General features: G+C 39.7%; 1 protein-coding gene across 1 annotated transcript in view; it reads left to right on the top strand.

The window, feature by feature from the left end:
* Positions 1 to 25566, top strand: part of LOC134575653 (prominin-1-A-like) — a 125055-nt gene that overhangs the window by 17973 nt on the left and 81516 nt on the right. The window contains exons 2-3 of the mRNA XM_063435001.1: positions 16620 to 16795; positions 22724 to 22776. Coding sequence (XP_063291071.1) covers positions 16666 to 16795; positions 22724 to 22776 — 183 coding nt within the window. The 5' untranslated portion in view covers positions 16620 to 16665. The remainder of the gene's footprint in view (positions 1 to 16619; positions 16796 to 22723; positions 22777 to 25566) is intronic.

The following is a 25566-nucleotide window of genomic DNA, read 5'->3' as shown; positions in this document are numbered from 1 at the left end:
TGTACATTATTGGTTAAATATTTAAATGACCCAATCACACCTCTATCCATACGTCTATGTCTCATCCTTAATAAAGCCACACGTTTCTATATTTTTAAATTGCTGCCAAAACTCGTATTAGATACCAAGCGTGTTGATATTATTATTATTATTATTATTATTTATTATTATTTCTTTATAAAACGTCAACTTTTTTTTTTTTTACCAGTGCTGTACATATGGTTCCTTAGAGATGCAAATAAAAGTAATCATATATTTTTACTCACAGAAATGCAGTGTGGTGAGGGCCTACTTAAATCAGCTTACAATCTGTAATATGAAAGAGATGAGATTTAATTACAAGTCAGGATATCATTAGAGAGGATTAAACCTCTGGAACATAGTTTATTAACAAAAAAAATAAAATAAATAGCAAGACTTTTACTGTAATAGGATCACAAAACATGATCCTAGTTCTAGGTCCTATTATTAATGAATGGAAAGCACTCTCAGCACTCTCAGCCTCTCTACAGACGTTCAATTCGACATTAGCCAAATGGCGGCAAGGGATTGGGCTTTATGTGATGTGAACAGTCCTGGTTATTTTGCTCAAACTGTTTGCTGCAAACCAGAGGGATTATGCCTATGGACCGAGCACCGTAACCGCGTCAATGTGCTGATGGCTAGGTAGTGTCCCTTTAATTATATTATTTATTTTTAAATAACGATATAGAAGGTTGCTGGCATGGCACATAATAATCAGCGATATTTGGAGATGATTGTCTCAAACTTTGTCTTTCACAACGAGGGGGTGAAGCAATTATATTTAGGCGGAAGTACTATGGTATAGCTACCATCCATAAACTTTTTAAAAGACCATCCCATGCAGCTGTGAGTTCAAAGTAATGCATTTATAACTTACTAGTTAAATGTTTTGTAGGTTTTTATGATAACAATAAGCCTTTCCAAGTATGAGTGTGCAAAGGGGCTGTGAGCTGCAGCCTTGCACCATGCTTCTGTAGGTAACAGATGTAATCAGGACTGTCTTGCTGAAATCGGGATGGTTGGGAGGTGTGTATTTGTGCATAGGGTGGTGGCTCACTCTCAGTGTTTTCCAGACCTGCACTTTGTCCCATAGGGATATTTACAAGAGACTGCAGTATCTGGAACTGACCAGGCTGCTGGACTGTGATGTTTAAGTATGATGTCCCTTGAGGTAGGTGCATGCCTCCCAAACGTCCTATTTTAGTTCCCCCTTGTCCTGCATCCGGGGACAACGAGTAAGTGTTCTAGGGCTCCCTCTAATGTTGGGAGGTAAGCAAGTGACCACAAGGTGAGATGAGGGTGAATATTTCATTTAAATACCGTGTTCAAGTAGAGATCGTAGCCGTATTAGTCCAGTGATGTAGATGTAAAAAACAGATAAAATTCGTATCTTGTAATACCTTTTTTATCAGACTAACAGAATTTTTTAATGACAAGCGTTCGGGAAAACCTCCCTATCATAAGTCTGAAGCATTTCTGAGCAAGACGACACATAGAATTCAAAGTTGAGTTGTGATACAGGGGTTAAAGTGACATGAGTGTAGATAAGACACAGGTTTGATAGAAAATAGACAACATTCTTGCAGAGGGTCATCAATATCTTTCTGAAGAGCAGAGTGAGGGGGGAGAGGGAGAAAAAAAAAAAACAAGCAGACAGTGCAGAGGATGGTGCACTTTATATACACACACACACACGCATAAATATGTATATGAGAACGCATAAACACATGTACATATACATATATATATATAAACACATATACATACATGTACATGAAATCATATACACAAATATAAATGCACAGTCATATATATATATATATATATATATATATAAGCATACATGCATAAGAGTATGGTTTGTCTAAATACCATAGACAAACCACTAAACAATTTTAAAATATGTATAAACTAGTATTTATAGGCTCGGTAAGGACACTGGCACAGTATGACAAACATAGCCAAACTGAAAACACACCCTTTTAATTCACTCTGAGTTCTGGACTCTTTGCAATCGTTGTTCAGGAGTTAATTAGAACACTTGCAGCAATGGACGTGAACTTTCTCCATTCGAGCAGGAAGTTGCATACAATTACCAGAAAGACAAGCAACTGAAAACAAACAAAAAAGCGTTTTCATGTCTGTTATCTACAGAATCATTGTATTGTCTAATTAAAATGTATTTGTATATTTCCTGCCATAATGCCTTTATGCTGTACCTTTTATGTTCCATAAAGAAGTAACGAAAGCTTTTTAGTTGAATGTCTCCTAATAATAAAATGTATTTTATTTCTAGATAAACGTGGCGTAATTTAAAACCACTCCCCAGCCTCTATTATAGTAAAGTCTTTGTATGTATTGCAAAACTACTACCTTGTTGTTAACTTTGATTCTGGCATCACCTTTTCTCCCCACATGCAGGTTTTCCCTAAATCTTGTAACTTTCCTTCTAAAAGCATTGCTCGGATATGCCGCTATTTAACGCACATTCATTCGGGTAGTGGTTATAGTGTCAGGAGTGCCCCGGCTCCCCCTCATTGTAAGAACTAAAACTGTTTTTGAATGGTTTGATTTTTTTTTACCTGGGCTTCGCTGGAGGCCATTCCCTCCCCAACTATGGACTGAGCAATGGAAGTTACTCAGTAGGAACCTGCGTTAGCTCTTCCGAGCCTCAGCTGATTGCTCTCAGCCAGAGAGCTGCATCCGGCATTGCGTGAAGTGTCTCCTTAAAAGTGCCCTGTGTTTTTATAGGCTTGGTCAGGACACTGGCACATGTGGAAACCCTGCCCTAGAACAAGCACGTGTGTAGTGTACTCATTTGGCATAGCTTTATAGTGCTTCTATATTTCCCCGGGCAGTTAGACGCAGCCTTACCAAATAAAGTAACCTTAACTCTTCACATGCTGGGGGAATGACAAAGGGGTTAAGCATCGACTATTGCAGGGCAGGAAGGAGGCAGAAAGACTATTGTCCAGATAAGCTGCGCCCAGATCACTTCATTAAAATAAAGTGTTCTCAATGCATCCAGATAAACTGCGCCCAGATCACTTCATTAAAATAAAGTGTTCTCAATGCATCCAGATAAGCTGCGCCCAGATCACTTCATTAAAATAAAGTGTTCTCAATGCATCCAGATAAGCTGCGCCCAGATCACTTCATTAAAATAAAGTGTTCTCAATGCATCCAGATAAGCTGCGCCCAGATCACTTCATTAAAATAAAGTGTTCTCAATGCATCCAGATAAACTGCGCCCAGATCACTTCATTAAAATAAAGTGTTCTCAATGCATCCAGATAAGCTGCGCCCAGATCACTTCATTAAAATAAAGTGTTCTCAATGCATCCAGATAAGCTGCGCCCAGATCACTTCATTAAAATAAAGTGTTCTCAATGCATCCAGATAAGCTGCGCCCAGATCACTTCATTAAAATAAAGTGTTCTCAATGCATCCAGATAAGCTGCGCCCAGATCACTTCATTAAAATAAAGTGTTCTCAATGCTTTCAGATAAGCTGCGCCCAGATCACTTCATTAAAATAAAGTGTTATTAATGCATCCAGATAAGCTGCGCCCAGATCACTTCATTAAAATAAAGTGTTCTCAATGCTTTCAGATAAGCTGCGCCCAGATCACTTCATTAAAATAAAGTGTTCTCAATGCATCCAGATAAGCTGCGCCCAGATCACTTCATTAAAATAAAGTGTTCTCAATGCATCCAGATAAGCTGCGCCCAGATCACTTCATTAAAATAACGTGTTCTCAATGCATCCAGATAAGCTGCGCCCAGATCACTTCATTAAAATAACGTGTTCTCAATGCATCCAGATAAGCTGCGCCCAGATCACTTCATTAAAATAACGTGTTCTCAATGCATCCAGATAAGCTGCGCCCAGATCACTTCATTAAAATAATGTGTTCTCAATGCATCCAGATAAGCTGCGCCCAGATCACTTCATTAAAATAACGTGTTCTCAATGCTTTCAGATAAGCTGCGCCCAGATCACTTCATTAAAATAGTGTTCTCATTGCTTTCAGATAAGCTGCGCCCAGATCACTTCATTAAAATAAAGTGTTATTAATGCATCCAGATAAGCTGCGCCCAGATCACTTCATTAAAATAAAGTGTTCTCAATGCATCCAGATAAGCTGCGCCCAGATCACTTCATTAAAATAAAGTGTTCTTAATGCATCCAGATAAGCTGCGCCCAGATCACTTCATTAAAATAAAGTGTTCTCAATGCATCCAGATAAGCTGCGCCCAGATCACTTCATTAAAATAAAGTGTTCTCAATGCATCCAGATAAGCTGCGCCCAGATCACTTCATTGGAAGAAAGTGGTGTAGGTGACTTTAGTGTCCCTTTAAAAGGGGACGGAACGTCACTATATGCAGGAATATCCAATACTGTTCAGTTCTAGGATGACTATATATTTACTACATTAAAATGATTTTTTATTAAAAATAAAATAGTTTCACCCAGTACAACAATACGGAAGCAGAACTCACCACCTTATACCTACACGTTATCGGAAAATAATTGCTCTGTAATTTAATTAGGACATAACATTTCCTGGCAGTTTAGTTTCTGGAAGGTGCAAAGTCCTTCTTATCCATCTTTAATTAGGCGCTATTAACTTTTAAGCAGTATGTCTACTTAATACGCTGGCGTACCCAGATTTTTGACAGAGTTAAAACTGCATGGCAAAACTCGCTAATTCGCTAAAATTTCCAGTTTAATGAATAGTACTGAGGGTCTTTTACTAAGGAGTGAATTTCCCTAAAATCCAAATAATTTCACATTTTAGGTTTAAATAGTTACATTGAAAACATAGCTCACTTGAAGAATGTTTAAATTCGGCTAGTTAGGCACGCAATTTTAAATTTTGCTATGAATATCTGAAGATTCACTTTTTAGTGAATTATCCTGTATTTTTTTACTTGTGAAAACACTAGTTCGTCATTGAACTCTGATATGTAGAGAATTGAAAATAGAATTGCAAAATTTAAGAAAAAGTAGGTAATTTATAGAAAAAAAAACCCTCTATCTTATCACAGCTTGAGCAATTATACCTACACTTTGGAGTTTAGTGAATAATTCACCTTTATATTACAATAAATACTATTGAACACTAAGACAATAGAAATTATCAAGAATTTCTCAAAATGTTGTTACCTTGGGATGGGTTAAAGGAGACCGCTCTTTAACGTAAATCTGTTATTGTGTGATGCTGTTTCTGTGTGATTCGTAAACAGGGGTTTTAACTAAAGTCAATTGTCGGGATTTCCAAGTTTCAAATTTTGAGCTAATCTTGTGAAACTGAATGCTGATATGGAAAATTTGTCCAAATCAACTATTGTGGCCTCAAATTTGACATTCACTCTGAAATCCCTACAATTACGCCAAGGATATACTTGAAAGCCCAGGACATACTTGAAAACGAGAGAAATCTCAATGTATCCTTCCTGATAAAATATTTTTTAAGTAAATGAATATTTCACACTTCATACAGTAACTAACCATGTTGCTTTAGATTATCATCTTTTTATTTCGTTAAACCAAATGTGATTGTTTAGAACTGAAATTTGAGATCTGACTTTCACCTCGCTACCATTCAATGTTTAGTGAATAAGCCCCATAGTTTCGTATCAGCAAGGCAATGTTCTGCATGCGAAGAATTTAAAGATGTCACTGTCATACCAGAGTCACAGGATACCTGTTGCCTTAAAGGCGTCCTGACACTAACTCACTTGTTTCTGTAGCTAATAATATGCAAAGTCAAGCTTTGACTGGATAACCTGGGAGGTTTTGTATCTATGCAAAACACTGCATTTTCGCTACTGTTCTTTAAAAATAAATTCCCCAATAACAGCTGCAAGCAGATACACCCCTGGCTGGGGGAAAAAAGGTTACAGGAAATCGGATAGTAAATATAGAGGCCAATAGCAGACATGCAAATCTCATTGATATCAAAATATTTTCATATACAAAAGGACAGGTGATAAGGATTTTTAAAAATGAAATAATAGACGTATGACAGGAGCTGGGAGTGTGAGGCTCCTAGTTTTAGGACTGATGAAGTTAAAGGCGTTAGATCAGATGTTAAAGGGCTCTTTAAGCACCATAACAACTGCAGATCATTGTTGTGGTTAAGGCGCAAGGAGTCTGAGGGTGTCTTCTTCCTGGGATCTCCAAGCACCCAAAGCATGCCATTTCCTCTGAGGTTTGGCACCTCAATTAACCCAAATTCACAACCCCATAAATAGTGCAGCGTCCTTGCAATAAAACCAATTTACATATACTTATTCTCTTCATATCATAGAAGATACTTTGATTAAAATGAGGCTGTAATAAAGAATGAAAAAAACAAAACAAACGCAGTGCAGAATATGTATCCCTTAGTGAATAACCCTGCAGAATCCACTGATGTAGAACAGAGTCACCAAGCTTGGGTCTGGGTATACAGGTGCAGAGTAAGAGGGGGTAGCCCCCACTGCTCAAGGATAAGCTCAAAAAGAAAATCTTTCTCCTCAAAAGGGGCTGGGGGTCTGTGTCTAGGTTGGATCTAGGAGAAGTACTTTTTTGCAGTGTGAATTTTGGTAAATTGTGGCAAAAATGTGCGTTTAAAAAAAGTTATTTTTTGCCAATGTTGGTTAACCTATTTTTATTGGAGCCAAGGCTTGCCTATTCCACAAATCTTATTTTATATATTTTTTTATCCTATATCACGTCAAGGTTGTAGAAGTTAGATAATACCAAAAATACCGTCTGGCAGTTTGTGAAAGGTACACAGTAGCAGGAAGCACCCCAAAGTGTAATTGTATAGTTCATGATATTTTGGACACCTTTCTGTAATCTGATCAGGCAGTGGATGGGGCATGTACATTGTTCCTATCAGTAAATTTCCCCAGTTGTTTTTCCTGATTTTCTGGATTCTGTTTTCCACCTGAAACCCATTTTCTGCAGTTTAGGCCTGTATTCAAACTGTCCCTCACTTTCTCAGCTCTTTGTAATTACCAGTAAATATGACTCTGCTGGGCCATTACATCAGCAGCAACCCACACCTATTATTAGCCCCCCCAACAGCCACCCGTAAAAGCTATCGGTTAACTTACTCCTGCAACATTTACAAAATATGATTTCAAAATGTAAATCGCCAGTAAGAATAGGGCGTGCTGGACATAATAGCATATAGAATCAAAGCCATAAAGTATAATGCAAAATACATAATATATCACTTTAAAAATATTAAGCCTTTCAAAAGAAAATATTCACATAGTATTATCAGAGTTAATCACTAAAGTGAGAATTCAAAGTTAATTCAGAGTGGATTTCAAATTTAAAGGGTTACTCCAAACACCAAAAGTGGCCATGGTGCCAGGAGTCTGAATGTGCTGTTTCGCTATGAAACATTCAGAGTTTAACCCCTCTGCTGCTGTAACTCCACCCCCAGCAGTGTCATTGGGGCGTTATTAGCCAGCCCGGAATAAAAGCTATTACTATAAACAGAATTGCATGACTTGGCTGAGAGTGATCAGATGACGCTCTCAGCCAATGAATGACCAGCGGGAATCCGAGCTGCAGAAGCTGGATGTTGTCACTGGCCACTGGAGGACCCTCGGTGTCTGCAGGGGACCCATGTAAGAGAGCAAACTGTTGAAAAACAGGTTAGCCCAATTACTAGTAAACAGGACCATGGTTCTCCTGGCACTATTACCACTACAGTGGGCTGTCGTGATTTTGTTCAAAGTAACCCTATAAGGTCAAAATAGCCGACATGGAAAAGTTCCACACTTTCAGTTTGGCGACCCTGACCTTAAATTTGAAATTCACTTTGAATTCTCAGTTAAGTTAATAACTCAGACTGGTTTTGCTTTCTGTTTAAAGAAAAATAAAGGGGGATTATTCAGGAAAATCAGGTTCTTGAGATTTACCCGTGTCTGGATGTCGCGATGCAATCTTCGTTCACCCTGTCTGCATCAACAGGTTGGCCATAATCCAAAACCAAATAATAGAAAGACACAAGCAACCAAGCATGTATATTTACGATATTGTTCATTCAGTTTGTGTTTATATTATTTGCTCATTTCAGATGTTCTCTGTTATTATTTTAACCCTTTAGCTGCTTGTTCTGTCACTGGGTATATATTGCTGATGAATTTATGTTCGCCTTCAGAAGGAAAGTTTATTTATTTAGCAAATTTCCTCCTACTGGAAGTGAATCACGGTGAAATTTGGTGTTTAGTAAATATCCAAATATCACATTATACATAAATCACATGAGAGAATTATTGATTGTTATCGTACATTACAATTTAGTTTTTTATTAAACGGTGAATTGTTGGGAATTGCCGACGATTCATCCTTTAGTTAAAAACCCCTATGATCGGCTTGAAGGACGTTGTAGGCACTTTAACGACTTCATTTTTTAAATTTTTTTTTGGACAATCATTATTCATAACAAAAGAGTTTTTAATTTTAGTGTTGGAAAAGCTACTGCGTGAACGAAGATTAATACACTAAGTAAATATAAATCAATTTTGCGAGCAACAGGATTTACGTGTTACTACGGTGTTTGAGTAAATTTTTTTAGAAAAAAGTGTAAACTTTTAGAAACAAGAATATAATCAGGAAGAAACAGACATAAAGAACTTCTCCTACACCCCGTACCCATTAGTACCACTGAAAGGGTGTCAGGTGTGCAATTCAGGCAAAAGGCCCTCCTTTCCCACTTTTTCCTGCTCCCCTCATTTCTCTCTTTATTTCCTCCTGCTTCAGCGCAAAAAACGCGCTAGTTTGGGGGCGGAGCCAGCGCCTGAACTAGCAAGTCGCACTACACGACAGCTCCGAGTCCGGGACCCGCTATATCTTGCTTTTCAGCGGTCAGAACCAACTTTGGGACCCATACACCGGTCCCCAGACCCCCTACACCATGGGGAAGAAGACGAAAAAAAGCCGAGCAGATCCGGACCCCAGTTCCCAAGATATCGGCATTTTTCTGCGCCAGGCACAACGGCAAGTACCCGCCAAGATGGCGCCGAGAGAGGCCTATGCCTCCCAATCCTCGGACGAGGAGAGTGTACCTGAATCTGTTCCCGCTCCCGGGAGGACACTCACCATAACCCGGCCGCCACAAGAGCTAGGGGATGCTGCTCCAGCTACAAAGGCCGACATTAAGGCGCTCATGCAGGAGATTAAGGCGATGTTTGACGCGGATATGGCACAAGTCTGGAGTGAGGTCTCAACGCTCACTGGCCGGGTTGGGGCACTCGAAGAGACCACTAAAGGTACCAGAGTGGCGCAAGCGGCCACAGATGCCACATTGGGATCCTTGCAAAAGCAGTGCGCAACGCTGACGGCCCAAATGGCCAGCATGGAAGACAAGGCCAAAGCCAGGAACTTGCGGATCAGAGGCGTGCCCGAAACGATTACCAACATAGAATTGCCACATTATTGCAGGAGGCTCATAGCCACGTTACTAGTCCCAAAGCAGGCAAAGCAAATGGGGATAGACTCCTGCTTTCGTCTCCCCAAAGCGACCAAGGCACCTCAGGAAGCTCCAAGGGATGTGCTAATCAAATTTATCCGGGATTCGGACCGAGGGGCCCTAATGGGAGCAGCAAAAGGCTCACCTACAGTTAACTTTGAGGGTGATACTCTCACGTTCTACAGAGACCTATCCAGACAGACCCTCACGTGGCGAAGATCCCTCCGCCCCGTCACCCTGCACCTAAGGGAGAACTCCATCACTTATAAATGGGGCCCGCACCGCCTCACGACGGACCACGCCGGGAAGCAGACTTCCATGTCTCACGTCTCCGAGGCATCTACCTTCTTACAGTCGTTGGGACTTTCGTTACCAGCAGCATCTATGGGCGCACGCCCGATATGGAATGTAGAAGATATCACCCCGTTCGCACCCAGAGGCACAGCACCAAGGGCTACGGACTCTCTGACATGAAGTTCTCCTAGTGGACATATTCTATACTAATGGCCTTCGCCAACCATCATTGCAGGCCTCTGAATGGGACTTTTCACACGAACTCCTGTACCGGGTACACCCGTTGATTTTAAACGTGTCTGTTATGTTCTTAATTTTTAGTTTAGTTTACTAGTGAAGTTTCATTTAATTACATAACTCCTAAGGTTACCTGTATATTGACGATAGCTTGCACATATTTAGCCTACGTAAGATATCGCATATGGCTCCGTAAGCTGATAGACTGTAATTCTGTCTAAGACGAATCTTCCCCCCCCCCCCCAGGCCCAACAGTATAAGCGGCCACAGGCCACGTACCCATGTATTCCCTTACCACCACCTAAGAGCTCACACACATCACTAGTCCCCACATCCTTAAGCTGATGCTCAAATAGCTTGATACCTGCACCCTCCAAATAAGCGGCATTGAACAAACGTACCTAGCGAGTGAGGGTCCTGAGACGTATATAAAAATAAAAACGGGTAGAATAGCAAAGGTGCGAATATATCAAACCTGTGATGTCCAACCTGTGAAATCTTCGTTGAATGCATTGTATACACCTGTTCCTTTATTTGCACCTGATGTAAACCAAGTTCGAATTTTGCATACCCACAAAAATAAAGAATTTAAAAAACAAAAACAAAAAAAAACGCGCTAGTTTTGCACACGTTTCTTGCCCCAGAGGTCTATACTGAGAGGAGTTATAGAGAGAAGTGGTAATTAATTAATTCATTTTTTTTTTTACACAGCGGGGAACCTTATTGATGAGGGGCATTCGATACAGATATGTATTCCTATCACTACAGTGTCCCCATACTAAATGTCTGACTCATTCAGATTCCTAGGATTATTAACTAGCCTCCAAATTGAAGTGTGAATTGCACTATTTAGGCTTAAAACAGTAATTTGGCTAAATTCTCAAACTCCCCTAAAGACACAGCTAAACTCTTTTATCCTAAATGCTGCCATTGGTTTGTTTTTTTTTTTTTTGTTTTTTTTTTGTTACAATTCAGATTTGAAGGAATAACTCTGTGTGTTAATCTGGCACAAAATTAGTGATAGATTTTCACAGAACTGAGATATATATATTCTCATTTTTTTATTTTTTTTATTTGTTAGTAGTCCTGATTGTAGAGAGCAAGTATTTTAATCAAGAGGTGTGGAAATAGGTAAAAATAGTTTGACAAAAAAAGATTGGGGGAGTGTTCGCAGTATGACATTTTCCCAAAAGATCATTGCACCATAACCACTGGATTGATACTTTTAGATTAATCGCCCTGTTTGGGCAGGGCCCACTTCACCTACTGTTCCAGTATGTCAAATGTGTTTTTGTCCAAATTAAATTTTGTCTTTTCTACAGCACTGCAGAATATGTTGGCGCTATATAAATAATTGTAATTGAGTTGTGGAGGTTATGGTGGTTAGACCATCCTTTTTAAGTTTTCTGAATTGTAAACACATCAGACAAACCGTGCGCTCACATCCCACCCTGCGGCCATTTCCACAGTCCGCATGTTCAGAATCTCTTACACTGGCTCTAAATATTAAGTTTTATTTATTTTATGCTACTGTGAGTAATTAATATCTAGCTGTATAAGAGTCTATATTAAATTGGAACTGTAGTCTTAACCTTTTATTAAAGGCACACTATAGTCACCTGAACAACTTTTAGCTTAATGAAGCAGTTTTGGTGTATAGAACATGCCCCTGCAGCCTCGCTGCTCAATCCTCTGCCATTTAGAAGTTAAATCACTTTGTTTATGAACCGTAGTCACACCTCCCTGCACAGCCTTCCATAAACACTTCCTGTAAAGAGAGCCCTATTTAGGCTTTCTTTATTGCAAGTTCTGTTTAATTAAGATTTTCTTATCCCCTGCTATGTTAATAGCTTGCTAGACCCTGCAAGAGCCTCCTGTATGTGATTAAAGTTCAATTTAGAGATTGAGATACAATTATTTAAGGTAAATTACATCTGTTTGGAAGTGACACTAGTTTTTTTTTCCATGCAGACTCTGTCAATCATAGCCAGGGGAGGTGTGGCTAGGGCTGCATAAACAGAAACAAAGGGATTCAACTCCTAAATGACAGAGGATTGAGCAGTGAGGCTGCAGGGGCATGTTCTATACACTAAAACTGCTTCATTAAGCTAACGTTGTCTAGGTGACTATAGTGTCCCTTTAATCCTATTATTCCAGTAACTATATATGAAATGTAAATTGCTTCTACTGAAACTTCCCTTAACTGGTGACTGAAGAATGTCACTAACTTTGATCTGAACACAATTAAAATGCTGAAGACATAAAAAGCTGCCCTTAAAATGTTATAAACCAGATACAAATTATGTGAAAATGTTACATTGCAGAAAATTCAATTTTCCTCAGGAAGCCATTTGTACTGATGAGCTTCTTGTTAAATTGACTAAATGTACCATTTCATAAGTAATTTATAAATGACTCACCAGAACGTGAAGAAGTGAAAGGTCATGCTTAGTTCTCACGGGATAACGGGTTAGCCTCACATTTAAAATAAGAATAAAGATAGTGGTTTATTCACTAAACACTGAATTGTAAAATGAGTTGCTCAATATAGGGGGGGGGGGGGGGAAGCCCCTACTCGGATTTAGTCACATCTTGGATATTTTAGCCAGCTTTTTACTATTCTGTTTTTAAATTATTACAAAAAGTTTGGTAAATTATCTGCCAGCAATGCAGATATTTGTTAATTACAATGTGTTATGATATTCTTGCTGTAGGCAGTCTGTGAGTGTGATTTATAATGTAATAATGTAGTCTCAATACATCTCCAGTCCCATCTATAGTTATCTCTGCGCTATACATTGCATATAGACAGACTCCTGTTTGACGTTAAACACAGTTAAAGACACAGATCCAATTTATACAGTCAGCTCATCTGATAAGTTAATGTAGCCCATGGATCGCGCAGCTAGGGGAGTAGGCCTTGACAGCCATATGAAGTCTGGGTGACATCTAGCATGCTGGGTGGGGCGGAGCCACAATGGAAGTATTTATACCGGCCATCTTAATTGAACCTAAACTTACCTGTCAGTTGTCCCTCCCACCCTCCCTGACTTTGGTTAGGTTAGATGATTTTCCCGTTTTTTTCACAGCGGCGGGGAATGGCCAGGTTAAATCGGGGGGGTAGATGGAGGAAGAAGTGGGCATCCTGAGGTTTAGTGTGGATTAGGTAGTGTTCATAGTTACATAGTTACATAGCTGAAAAGAGACTTGCGTCCGTCAAGTTCAGCCTTCCTCACATATGCTTTTGCTGTTGATCCAAAAGAAGGAAAAAAGACCCAGTCTGAAGCGCTTCCAATTTTGCAACAAACTAGGAAAAAATTCCTTCTTGACCCCAAATAGCAGTCAGATGTCTCCTTGGATCAAGCAGCTATTACCCCACTAATTAGAAATTATATCCATGTTATGTTTTTGCAAGTATTTATCCAATTGCAGTTTAAACATCTGTATAGACTCTGACAAAACCACCTCTTCAGGCAAAGAATTCCATACCCTTATTGCTCTTACTGTAAAAAAACCTTTTCTTTGCCTTAGATGAAATCTCCTTTCTTCAAGCCTAAATGTGTGACCTTGTGTCCTATGTATAGCCCTGTTTATGAATAGATTTCAAGATAATGGTTTGTACTGGCCCCGAATATATTTGTACACGTGGTTGGTAGATTTGAGCGCGTCGGTGGCTCCGAACCTGGGGGTGTAGCGGTGTCTTGGTACACCCTACACTGGAACTTGTGGGTAGCGGTGTCTTGGTTGGTAGATTTGAGCGCGTCGGTGGCTCCGAACCTGGGGGTGTAGCTGTGTCTTGGTACACCCTACACTGGAACTTGTGGGTAGCGGTGTCTTGGTATACCCCTACATTTGATCTGGTGGGTAGCGGTGTCTTGGTACACCCCTACAATTTAATCTGGTGGAAAAATGGTCATATTGGATGGCCAGTTTCTGTGTTAATATGTTATTTATATTATCTATTGTTATTGTTGTGGGGTCATTGCCAGGGGTATGTTCTGTATATGGGGGGGATGTTAACTTTAATAAGATTTATTGGCAATGACCCCGTTTGTTATTCCTTAATTATTTAATTAATAAAGCTGTGGACTAATATTTCCAACAGTATAACCTGTGTCCGTGTTTGGGTAAGGTTAGCGCGTAGGTTGTGCGCCTGTCATGTAACTTGGGGTTTATTAACTAAACAGTTTAGTAGTGGGTCTGGATGGCTGGCTTGCAAAAACAAAGTAAATAGGCTGGGAAATAGGATCCAGATTATAGGAGATAATAGTGGTTTAAAACATTTTCTCTGCTGTCCACAAAAAAACACTGGAGATCTATCTTTTCTTAAACATTTCCTTGTGAAATGGTTTTATAACTGCGTTGAGCGTTATACCTATCCGTAAAATGTTGTAAAATAACCTTACAGATGTCAGTTCTCATTAACATGTAAACTATATTGTGTGTCCCGCAAACCTTCTGTACAACTTACATTTAGAAAATAAATGTTTTTGATTATCCCACTACTAAACATGCAATTTTTAGCAAATAGTTGTGTATTGAAAACCAAATTACAAAAATTAGGGGGAAAATAGGCGATTTGTGACTTTTGTTTATGTTGAGATATTTTCCAAATCAACATTTATTGCTTAAATGTTGCATTCCGTTTTCAGTGCACTTCAATTTAGAATTTATTGAATAATCAATCCGTTTTTTTCTAACCCAAATTCATAAAATAATGTGAAGCTGTGAATTGTGAAAAGTGGTGTTCTAGAACCATGCCATGTTGTGAGTGCATTCCTGGAATAGTTTACAAATCACTGTATAATTCTTTATGTAGATTAACAGCTCTATCTCCATTGCATACATTGTATATTGGCTATTTCGAAGGGGACATTATCTGGGAAGCTGTGTATTTAAAAGATAATTTATTTGTGTTTTATTACACCTGACACTTATTTGGTGAGGGGGGAGATATATTTGTTGCGATTTTCAAATGTCTATTGTGGCCTAAAATATGAAAATCCTCATCAGGGTTATTTACTAAAAGCGAGAATTTAAAATGAATGTTAAATTTAAAGGGACTCTCCAGTACCAGGAAAACAAACCGTTTTCCTGACACTGCAGGTCCCCTCTCCCTCCCATCCCCCATCCCATGTTGCTGAAGGTTTTAAAACCCCTTCAGTGACTTACCTGTATCCAGCGCAGATGTCCCTCGGCGCTGGGTCAGGCTCCGCCTACGCTCCTCACCCGCCGACATCAGCCGGCGGGGGAGACCTCTTGTGCATGCACGGCCGGCGGCGGGGGAGACCTAATGCGCATGCGCAGGAAATGCCACGCACACGCATTAGACCTTCCCATAGGAAAGCATTGAAAAATGCTTTCAATGCTTTCCTATGGGGATTTCGGCGACGCTGGAGGTCCTCACATAGCGTGAGGACTTCCAGCGTTGTTATAACACACGTGTTCTATAAACACAAAAGTGTGCTCTAGTGGCTGTCTAGTAGACAGCCACGAGAGGAGGACTTAACCCTGCAAGGTAAACATTACAATTTATGAAAACTGCAATAATTACAGTTGCAGGGTTAAGGGTAGTGGGATTTGGCACCCAGACCACTCCAATGAGCAGAAGTGGTCTGGGTGCCTGGAGTGTCCCTTTAAGGCCAGTGTAGCTGAATTGAAAGCGTAGTTGACTTAGAGAACTTTTCTAGTTTCACTATTTTGACATTACATTTTTGATTCACTTTGAATTCTCACATTAGCAAAAAACCCGTATGAGTTCATGACAATAATATCACAATTCACAAACCCTCATGAACCCCTACTTTACAGCACGATTGAGGGTTCGGCTAATTAATAGTGCTCAATTGGGCATTTTACATAGAAAAGAAAAAACAAGTTGGAGTAATCCTTTAATTGTCTAACATCAAATGAAAGGGGCATTCAAAGCTTTGTAACGACTGTCTTTTGTAGTGGTTACGGTACTTGAAGGCTGTAGGGAGAGTCCCCTAGTTCTGTGTTGCATTGTTTTGCAAGACGTTTGACACAAGCCCTGCCCCTTGCTAATCAAATTGCAAATTTGTCATTAGCAATGTCAATTTTCTCCAATTTTAAACAGAGTTAATCTACTGCACATATCAGCTGACAGACTCGGCCAATGAGCATCGTCCAAATTTCAAGAAAGATGACCTTACTCATTATTATATTAGCACTTTCAGTTTGTGTCAAATCATTAAGCACAGAACCAGGAGCCTCAGCCTCCGATCACCATAGATATTATCACTCAATGTAGTGGTTATGGTGCTTAGACTGCCCATTTAAACAGCTTAGATATCTTAGTTTAAAGAACCCGGGGTTGTAACGGCCCTAATTACTTACATTGTGTTTTAACTACGGTCTGTCTAGTGGCTTTTTTTTTGTTTGACTTTGAGGAAGGATAAACTCACAACTCAGAAACGGGTTTTACAACAAACTACCCAGAGCAGTTTTTGTTTTGTTTTTCCATGAGGTGGTTTGTTCATTTATTTATTTTAACTTTTTGTTCCTCACAAGCTTACTGACTTTGCATGCTGGGTAATTATAATTTTATTTTTCTTCTTCCAGGTAATTATTCCTCCCGTCACTGTGAACAGTCTGCAACACTTACACCATGTCGTACGGGAATCTAACCAATCCGACCTACTCCCCGGAGGCTTCCCCAGAGACTGGAGGGGCATTCGTCTATGATAATATGGTTCATTCATACCTTGACCTCGTGCAGCGAAACCCTTTCCCTTCCGGTAAGTAAAACAATGATCCAAACAACTCAAAATGGACTTTATATTTCTTAGAGTCAGGTGTTATGTTCTCAATACTGTAATAAACAATAAACCCAATCTTTGTATGCATGGTGTAGATAATGTGTTAAAATGGTATGGAAAGCAAGCAACCAATCCAAAGTATAAATGGTAAAAATGATATTCCCTTTTCAAGTGCGCAAATCATTCCGTCTTCGTCTGTTAATCATGAGCGTCTTTTTTGTGGTCTGTGGCTTACTGTAACCATTTGTATTTACACTTCGCTGCCCGAATACAAAAATAAAGCACTGTTCAGCAGATACACAACTCAATGAAAACATGCATGCATTTATTTATGTAACTGGGGTATAATCTAAGAACAGCTTACAAAGGCAACAGATCTCTTGCCTGCAGCCTTTACAAGAACCCTCTCTAACCCAGACTTTATGGCTGTCCAATCACAGACTTCCTAATGCAGCTCAATGATACATCTTTGCAAGGCAGATGCTCTGGGCAATGGCTGCCTCTTGAGTTTAGCTCCACTGAGCTAAACAAACCAGGAAGTAACAGGACCAATTGTTTGACTGCCAAGGGGTGGGGGAGGGGGTTTGATTAAAAACATTTTAAAAACATAATTTAAAGAAATTTAAACAAAAATTTAACAATTCTAAAACACCCGCCTCACAATCAAACCTTTTTTGACTAGTAAGGTTTATAGAAAATACCTTTCAGGCCGTTCCTCTGCTCACCCAAGCACCGCCACTACAGTGCATGCTTGATAATCCATAGCCAAAACAGCCAGGGAGTATAAAACCGCAGTGAGTAACATGACTCCTTTCAGATGGCAATGCAGGTAGCGTGTTGGCATCATACAGGAGGTTTGCCATGCCAAAAAGGGCAAATCAAAGGCGACTGGAAGAGGTGCAAGGGACAGACCGGGGATAGGGATGAACACCAACCTGGACTACCCCTTTAAGAAACAATAATCTGTTTGTAACCTCTAGGTTTCATTCCTCTGTTTCCACTTATTACCCATCTCTCTCCCTGTCCTTTCACCCTCCTCTTTATTCTACCCAATCAGCATAATTTAAACATTGGATGAGAAAGCTTGTTATCCATTTGCTCTGTCATAGTTTCCATTGTGCCAGCATTGGACGGGCACACTATGTACACCATAAAACATTTGACTGTGTCGGTGCCCAAATCACCTGAGCATTGAGATGTAGTATCCTATTCCATTAATGCCGTGATTTGCATACCAAAAGGCAAATTATTGTCAAATCTAGATTAACACATTCATAGGTCAACTCAGGCCCCCATTTAACCTTTACTGTGCCCTATTAATTTATTTGACATCACAGCCGGGCTATTTTATTTCTTGTGAATCTTTTTTTATTGAAGGTGTTAAAGGGAAACTCTCCCTTTCCAGGATTTTTGATATTCTGTCTACTTATCCCTATATTTAACAAATATATGTTTGGGATATGTGAGAAATAAAATCAAATGTAGAAATACAAACATGTTATCTTACAAGTGAGTGCCTCCATCTTGTCTTCCTGTCAGCCATTGTTATAAGCTCTGTCCTTTGCCCCTGGTAGTCAGCATGTAGAAAGCAGACAGACACATTGTTTTCACTGGCTTTGCACAGTGCCATCTTAACAGCATTATAGGCGCCCGGGTAAAGCAGTGCACTGGTGCCCTGCCTACACAACCACTCGCAGGAATAAAATTTAAATTATTATATTTCTTAGTACCTCCAACAAACGCAAGACATACAATACATGCACACAGACTGCTGAGTACACACACACAGACTGCTGAGTACACACACACAGACTGCTGAATACACACACACAGACTGCCAAGTACACACAGACTGCCAAGTACACACAGACTGCCAAGTACACACAGACTGCCAAGTACACACAGACTGCCAAGTACACACAGACTGCCAAGTACACACAGACTGCCAAGTACACACAGACTGCCAAGTACACACAGACTGCCAAGTACACACAGACAGACTGCCAAGTACACACAGACTGTCTAGTACACACAGACAGACTGTCTAGTACACACAGACAGACTGTCTAGAACACACAGAAAGACTGTCTAGTACACACAGACAGACTGTCTAGTACACACAGACAGACTGTCTAGTACACACAGACAGACTGTCTAGTACACACAGACAGACTGTCTAGTACACACAGACAGACTGTCTAGTACACACAGACAGACTGTCTAGTACACACAGACAGACTGTCTAGTACACACAGACAGACTGTCTAGCACACACAGACAGACTGTCTAGTACACACAGACAGACTGTCTAGCACACACAGACAGACTGTCTAGTACACACAGACAGACTGTCTAGCACACACAGACAGACTGTCTAGCACACACAGACAGACTGTCTAGCACACACAGACAGACTGTCTAGCACACACAGACAGACTGTCTAGCACACACAGACAGACTGTCTAGCACACACAGACAGACTGTCTAGCACACACAGACAGACTGTCTAGCACACACAGACAGACTGTCTAGCACACACAGACAGACTGTCTAGCACACACAGACAGACTGTCTAGCACACACAGACAGACTGTCTAGCACACACAGACAGACTGTCTAGCACACACAGACAGACTGTCTAGCACACACAGACAGACTGTCTAGCACACACAGACAGACTGTCTAGCACACACAGACAGACTGTCTAGCACACACAGACAGACTGTCTAGCACACACAGACAGACTGTCTAGCACACACAGACAGACTGTCTAGCACACACAGACAGACTGTCTAGCACACACAGACAGACTGCCTAGCACACACAGACAGACTGCCTAGCACACACAGACAGACTGCCTAGCACACACAGACAGACTGCCAAGTACACACACAGACTGCTGAATACATACACACAGACAGACTGCCAAGTACGCACAGACAGACTGTCTAGTACGCACAGACAGACTGTCTAGTACGCACACACAGACTGTCTAGTACGCACACACAGACTGTCTAGTACGCACACACAGACTGTCTAGTACGCACACACAGACTGTCTAGTACGCACACACAGACTGTCTAGTACGCACACACAGACTGTCTAGTACGCACACACAGACTGTCTAATGCACACACAGACTGCTGAATACATACACACAGACAGACAGGCTATCTAATACTCACACAGACTGCTAAATGCATACACATAGACTGCTGAGAACACACACAGACTGCTGAATACAAATAGACTGCTGAATATACACAGACAGGCTGCAGTGGGGGGGTCCAGTGACTCCAGTGTGTGCGTGGGTAGAGTAGTGCTGTGTGTGTTAGGGGTGCAGTGTGTGTGTGAGGTGTTCTGTGTGTTTGATGGGTGCAATGTGTGTATCAGGTGTGCTGTGTGTGTGTGTGAGGGGTGCTGTGAGTGAGTAGTGGTTTGTGTGTGTGGGAGGGGTGCTGTGTGTGTTTGTGGGCTGTGCTGTGTGTAATACCACTGCATTTGGGCTGATGTCCCCACTGGCTCGAGAAGGCAGAGAGCAAGGCCGGCTCTGCATGGGCTGGCAGGGGAGATGAAAAGATCTCCCCTGTTGGCTTCGGCACATGGGCATCACGCCAGACCTCCTATGCTTGTGGGGCCCCAGGCAACTGCCCAGTATACCCATGCAGAACGACGGCCCTGGCTTTGCGTTATCTGAACTGGGTTATTAGATAATTTGCTAAATCTTTAATATATATTTAATATAAAACGGAGCATCTAAAAAAAAGTTAAAACAAGTTATCAGTGATTTTAAATGTTTTATTCAATTCCAGAGAGGTGACCGCTCCTCTTTAATGCTCATATTGAGATATTACAAAGGAAAAGCCTACTTCCGAAGCAAAAAGTGAACTTCATCTGATATGGAAAATATTCCAATGAATAAAGTCATATAAATAACCTGAAACTTGTGTTAGGTCTCCCCTTGTGAAGCTCTATTTTCTTTTAAATATGTATTGGGACACTCCGAGCACCACAGCAACTTCATCTCAATAAATTCGTTATGGTGCCAGGAGGTTCCAGGTGCCATCTTACCTTAGGTGGATAAACTATTTACAAACAGTTTATCCCCAAAGCTACAAGAAGAGATCCCATCAGCGTATATGTTTGCTTATTAGAGGGGATAATTAAAAATCGTATTTAAAATCCTAGGCAGTGACCGTTCCCTTTTAACACCACAGGAAGAGAATATTTAGCACAGAAAAGAGACTTCAATGCGATTGCGTTGGATGCATCGGGCCTTCTAAGTGTGTTAAAACTACTTCTTACAGATTCAGGAGGACCTGAGCATTGGGTCTTAAATCTGTAAAGTCATAAATACCCCAAAGATCATACAGCGTACCAAATTACTGTAGCCAGTCCGCTGGTTGAGTGGTCTCAGGACTGTTCAAAAGGGAACAAGGGGACTGTGCAAAAGGGAAAAATATTGCTTTTACTTTTAAAATGTAGCTCTTACACATCAACACATCAAAGACACATATACAATGTATAAGACAAACAGAAACCAAGTAATGGAAAGTTTAAATGGAAAAAAGGAAGTTTGCTAATGTGCTTTTTCTTTTATCTGAATAAAAAGGAAATCTAAAAAAAAACACCCAAACTCAAAAGCACAAATGTTTAACATACATATATATATATATATATATATATATATATATATATATATATATATATATATATATATATATATATATATATATATATATATATATATATTGACATCATCTGCTCCTGCGACTTGCCAGGTCATACAACGTGACACCCAATTTTTACCTCCGTCCTTTCTGATCAATTGACAGACCATCTCTGTCATCCAAAGTAGGAAGCCAAAAAGAAAAAAGGGGGGACTGCACACAATCATTAACAACCACAGGGTGCTAACAGAGTATGGGTCAGCATGTCCCATAAAAATAAGTGTAAAGGAAAGAATCGTTCATGCTGAGCTTTTAATGAAATTCAGAGCATGCAAGCCATTGCTCAGTGCATGTTTTTTTTTTTCATTTTTTAAATTAACACTGCTTGCGTACCTAATTAATTTAAACTCTGTAGTGCCATATGCATGATTGCATGCAGGCAGGTGTAAGGTGCGTCTGTGCAGATATGAGTACATATGCATTCCTCCCACTTTTCCCTATTAAGAAGGGACAGCCCTATTTGTAAGCCCAAATACATCTGTCCCTCTTTTCTCTTCTAATGGCCCTCTTTTCTAGGAGCTCTATATTGTTGGTGTGTCTGAGTGTATAACAGAGCTCCACAGCAATAATACTCCCAGTAATGTGCCTTTAACTACAATAAATGTGTTTAGAAATCAGTCTGTGTAAATAAGATACATTGTTCTTGTTATTAATTAAATAGTAGTTTATAAATTATTATTAGTAAGTCACCTAAAAATACTCAGCCTCGCCCCCTTGACACACCCTCACTCACACTCAGAACAGCCGCCCCTGGTCACACTCATACTCACGCTCCAATTTGGGTATGCATATGCCTGTAACATCATGGGCAATGTTGTTGCCCTGGACACAAAAGTACTGTGCATTTTTACTTACCGTACCTCATTTGTGCTACTCCCCTTAGTAAACACTTCAGTTGTATTTATAGGGGTGAGGGAACAAGGAAGCTAAATGTTTCCTTGGTATCATAATGTGAAGAAACAAGATGGATAATTCCTTTTTAATTTTTTTACAACATGATTAAATACGGGAAAACCGGAGTTGAGACAATTCTGTCAAATCGGGTCCAGATTGGAGACCTGTGCGCACATTCATTCGTCACCAGCTCCGCCTCACTAATTGCAACATATTTATTGAAGTTTTATTTTTGCCTAATAAAATTAAAAAAAATGACAGTCTGTTTTTGTTTTGTTTTTAGATATAGTGAGTGCTGCAATTCATAATTTCAACCCCTCAACTGCAGTCACACAGGTAATACATCAAAGCTATCTTTCATATTGAATACATTTTTATTACCTGATTTTATAAATATTTAAAGTGGTTTTATTACCTGATATTTTGTTTGTGTAAACCGGTTTAAACACAATACAACAAATGTATATTTTATAATCGCAGCTATTAGGAATCCTTCTGTATTTACTGCTACACGACACAAATGTTTTTCAATGTGGAAGTGGCCATCTTGGAATTGCTTTTAAAATTTTAAACACTTCGTTTGCAAAACAAAATATATCTGAAAGCATTGTGATGACAACTGCCAATCGGAACACGGGATTCCATGATTTCTTCAGCATTACAACAAGCACGGGGAAATGTTCAGAGTTTTTCACCGAGCTTGGAATTTTAGCAAACTAAAGCCAAACTGTAATTGAGGCTAAAATTGGTACTCTCATTTATTTTTATTTTTTTAACTACCCTGTAGTAGTTTGGCTTTTTTAGCCTCAATTTTGCAATTTTAATTACATTTGCTTTTAGTAGTAGCGGACTTTACTAAATAAGTGTTTGACCTGCATTTTAAATAATTTTAGTGTACTATAAAAAAGCTTGACTAATTAAAAGAATTGAAACATTTTAAGATTATGGAAGACTTTGAACAGCTATATGGTGGTACAAAGAACATTTAATATTTTGTGAAACGAAACCTAAACTGTCTGGTTATTGACTTATCGGTTTTAAATAAATTATGACTTGGCAGAATATCTGAAAATCTTTACCAAACCTAATATCTGTAAAATTTTGCAATTCCAACTTCAAAATGTTCCAGATGAACTCCAGAATTGGCCTGTATGAGTTAATCTGAAATTACTCTTAATGTCTTTGCCACGTCCTTTGAGATTAAACAAACTATAGCTCGAGAATTGTTAGGGAATGAAGCACTTTCTAAACTTACATAATGGATAGACATGCCACTATCTTGCAAAGGATTTAAAAAAATTATTAGAAATCTGAAACTGGAGTTATTGATCCCTTTTTAACCATGATAACCTCAGCCAGCAATGCTATTCTATTTCCTCACACTGTGATTTTCATTATATTAAATTTGTGAGCCAGTAGCTACCCATTTGCTTGGTCAACCCAAGGTTCATGTTCCATGATACCATTTTTGTTATTAAAGTTGAAAACATGTATTCCTGACCCTATAGTGTTAAAACCACCATCTAGCCTCCCTGACCTCTCCTTGCCTCCCTAAATATAGTAAAACCTTATTTGTATTCAAGTCTGCAGCTCCTGGCTCTGCTGCCTCTACCCCTGATCTGTCTGCTGACATCATAAAAAGTGGTGGTCTGAGCAAATCACAATGCTTCCCCATAGGATTGGCTGAGATTGTCAAGGAATCAATCCATCTCTATGATGAAAGTTCAGTGTCTCCATGCAAAGGGTGGAGACATTGAATATCAGTCACACTGTGCAGCACTGCCCCAGGAAGCACCTCTAGTAGCCATCTGAGGAGTGGCCAGTGGAGGTATCCCTAGGCTGAAATGTAAACACTGCATTTTCTCTGAAAAGACAGGGCTTACAGCAAAGAGCCTGAAGGGAGTTGTTCTGGTGACTATAGTTTCCCTTTAATAATGAAATGTGACTTTTGCATTTTTCACTTGGTAAAGAAGAAAAGTGGAAATCCCTGTAAATGTCCAAATGTATAGTTAATTAGCTTCTGACAATAGTTGAAAGTGCTACACTTCTTTATTAGACAGCATATTGCTCTGAATGGTAACTACTCACTCGAGTCAAAACTTCCTTTTTACGTTTTATCAAAATTTGGATTTAACAAATACTCATAAGTTTGCTATTCTTGGCATGTGTTGGTGCCAGGCTGGGACACTCTGTAATAACTGGCATATCTCCCAATGTTGGGAGGTACGGAGCTTAGCAAGAAACATATCCAATTGCTCTTAATGTTATGTTAATTTGTGATATTGTTCAGACTAGGAAAACTCATTTTAATCTTTTTTTTTTTTTTTACCCAGAAAACCATTTGAACTGTCTGAGAGTTTATTGTAACTGTAGTATTGTAACATTAAATGCAAGTTTACAAGTTTTATTCAACATGGAGCGAACGTTCAAATCACTAATTAACGCACAATATACAAAGAAATATCATCTAAACAAAACTAATAAATACTGATATTAAACTGTTCAAATTGATAGACATTTCACAGTGTAACATAATATCCACAGGTCAACATGTTTGAATACCCATTAAAATGTTCATGCACCTGGAGTCTTTTGCTTAACATATCTTCATACTGCCTCACGGCATACGGGGAAGAGGCTGAGTGTGTAACATCCGTTTGGTGCATGTAATGTCACAATTGTCAATAAGGTAATTTCGGAAACGAAGTATGGGTCCATATTAAAAATGGGTTTACAATGTACCTGCTATAACTTGGCCAAATCTGATCCCATACTACCCACTTTGCAGCTTGTCAATAAAAGAGAAATTGTCATCTTTCCTAACAATCCTACATTAAAGGGTTACTCCAAGCACCATGACCATTTCAGTGATGTGAAGTGGTCATGGTATCTGGGGTCTGTATATGCAGTGTTTTGCTTAGAAACACTGTGCGTATGTATTTTATAACCTCTGCTGCTGGAGGTATAACTCTATCCCCGCCAGCGTCATTAGGGTATCGTCAGTCATCCCAGAACTAGAGTTCCAGGCTCGCTAATCTTAATTCTGTGCAACGAAAGTCAGTGAATGTCCATTATTGACTGATAGTGGTCAGCTGACAGTCTCAACCAATGAATAGTGATGGCTGC

Source organism: Pelobates fuscus, chromosome 10, assembly GCF_036172605.1.
Source record: "Pelobates fuscus isolate aPelFus1 chromosome 10, aPelFus1.pri, whole genome shotgun sequence".
In the NCBI taxonomy this organism is placed as follows: Eukaryota; Metazoa; Chordata; class Amphibia; order Anura; family Pelobatidae; genus Pelobates; species Pelobates fuscus.
The sequence above is the reverse complement of the archived record's forward strand: the minus strand, read 5'-3'. Positions and strand labels throughout refer to the sequence as shown.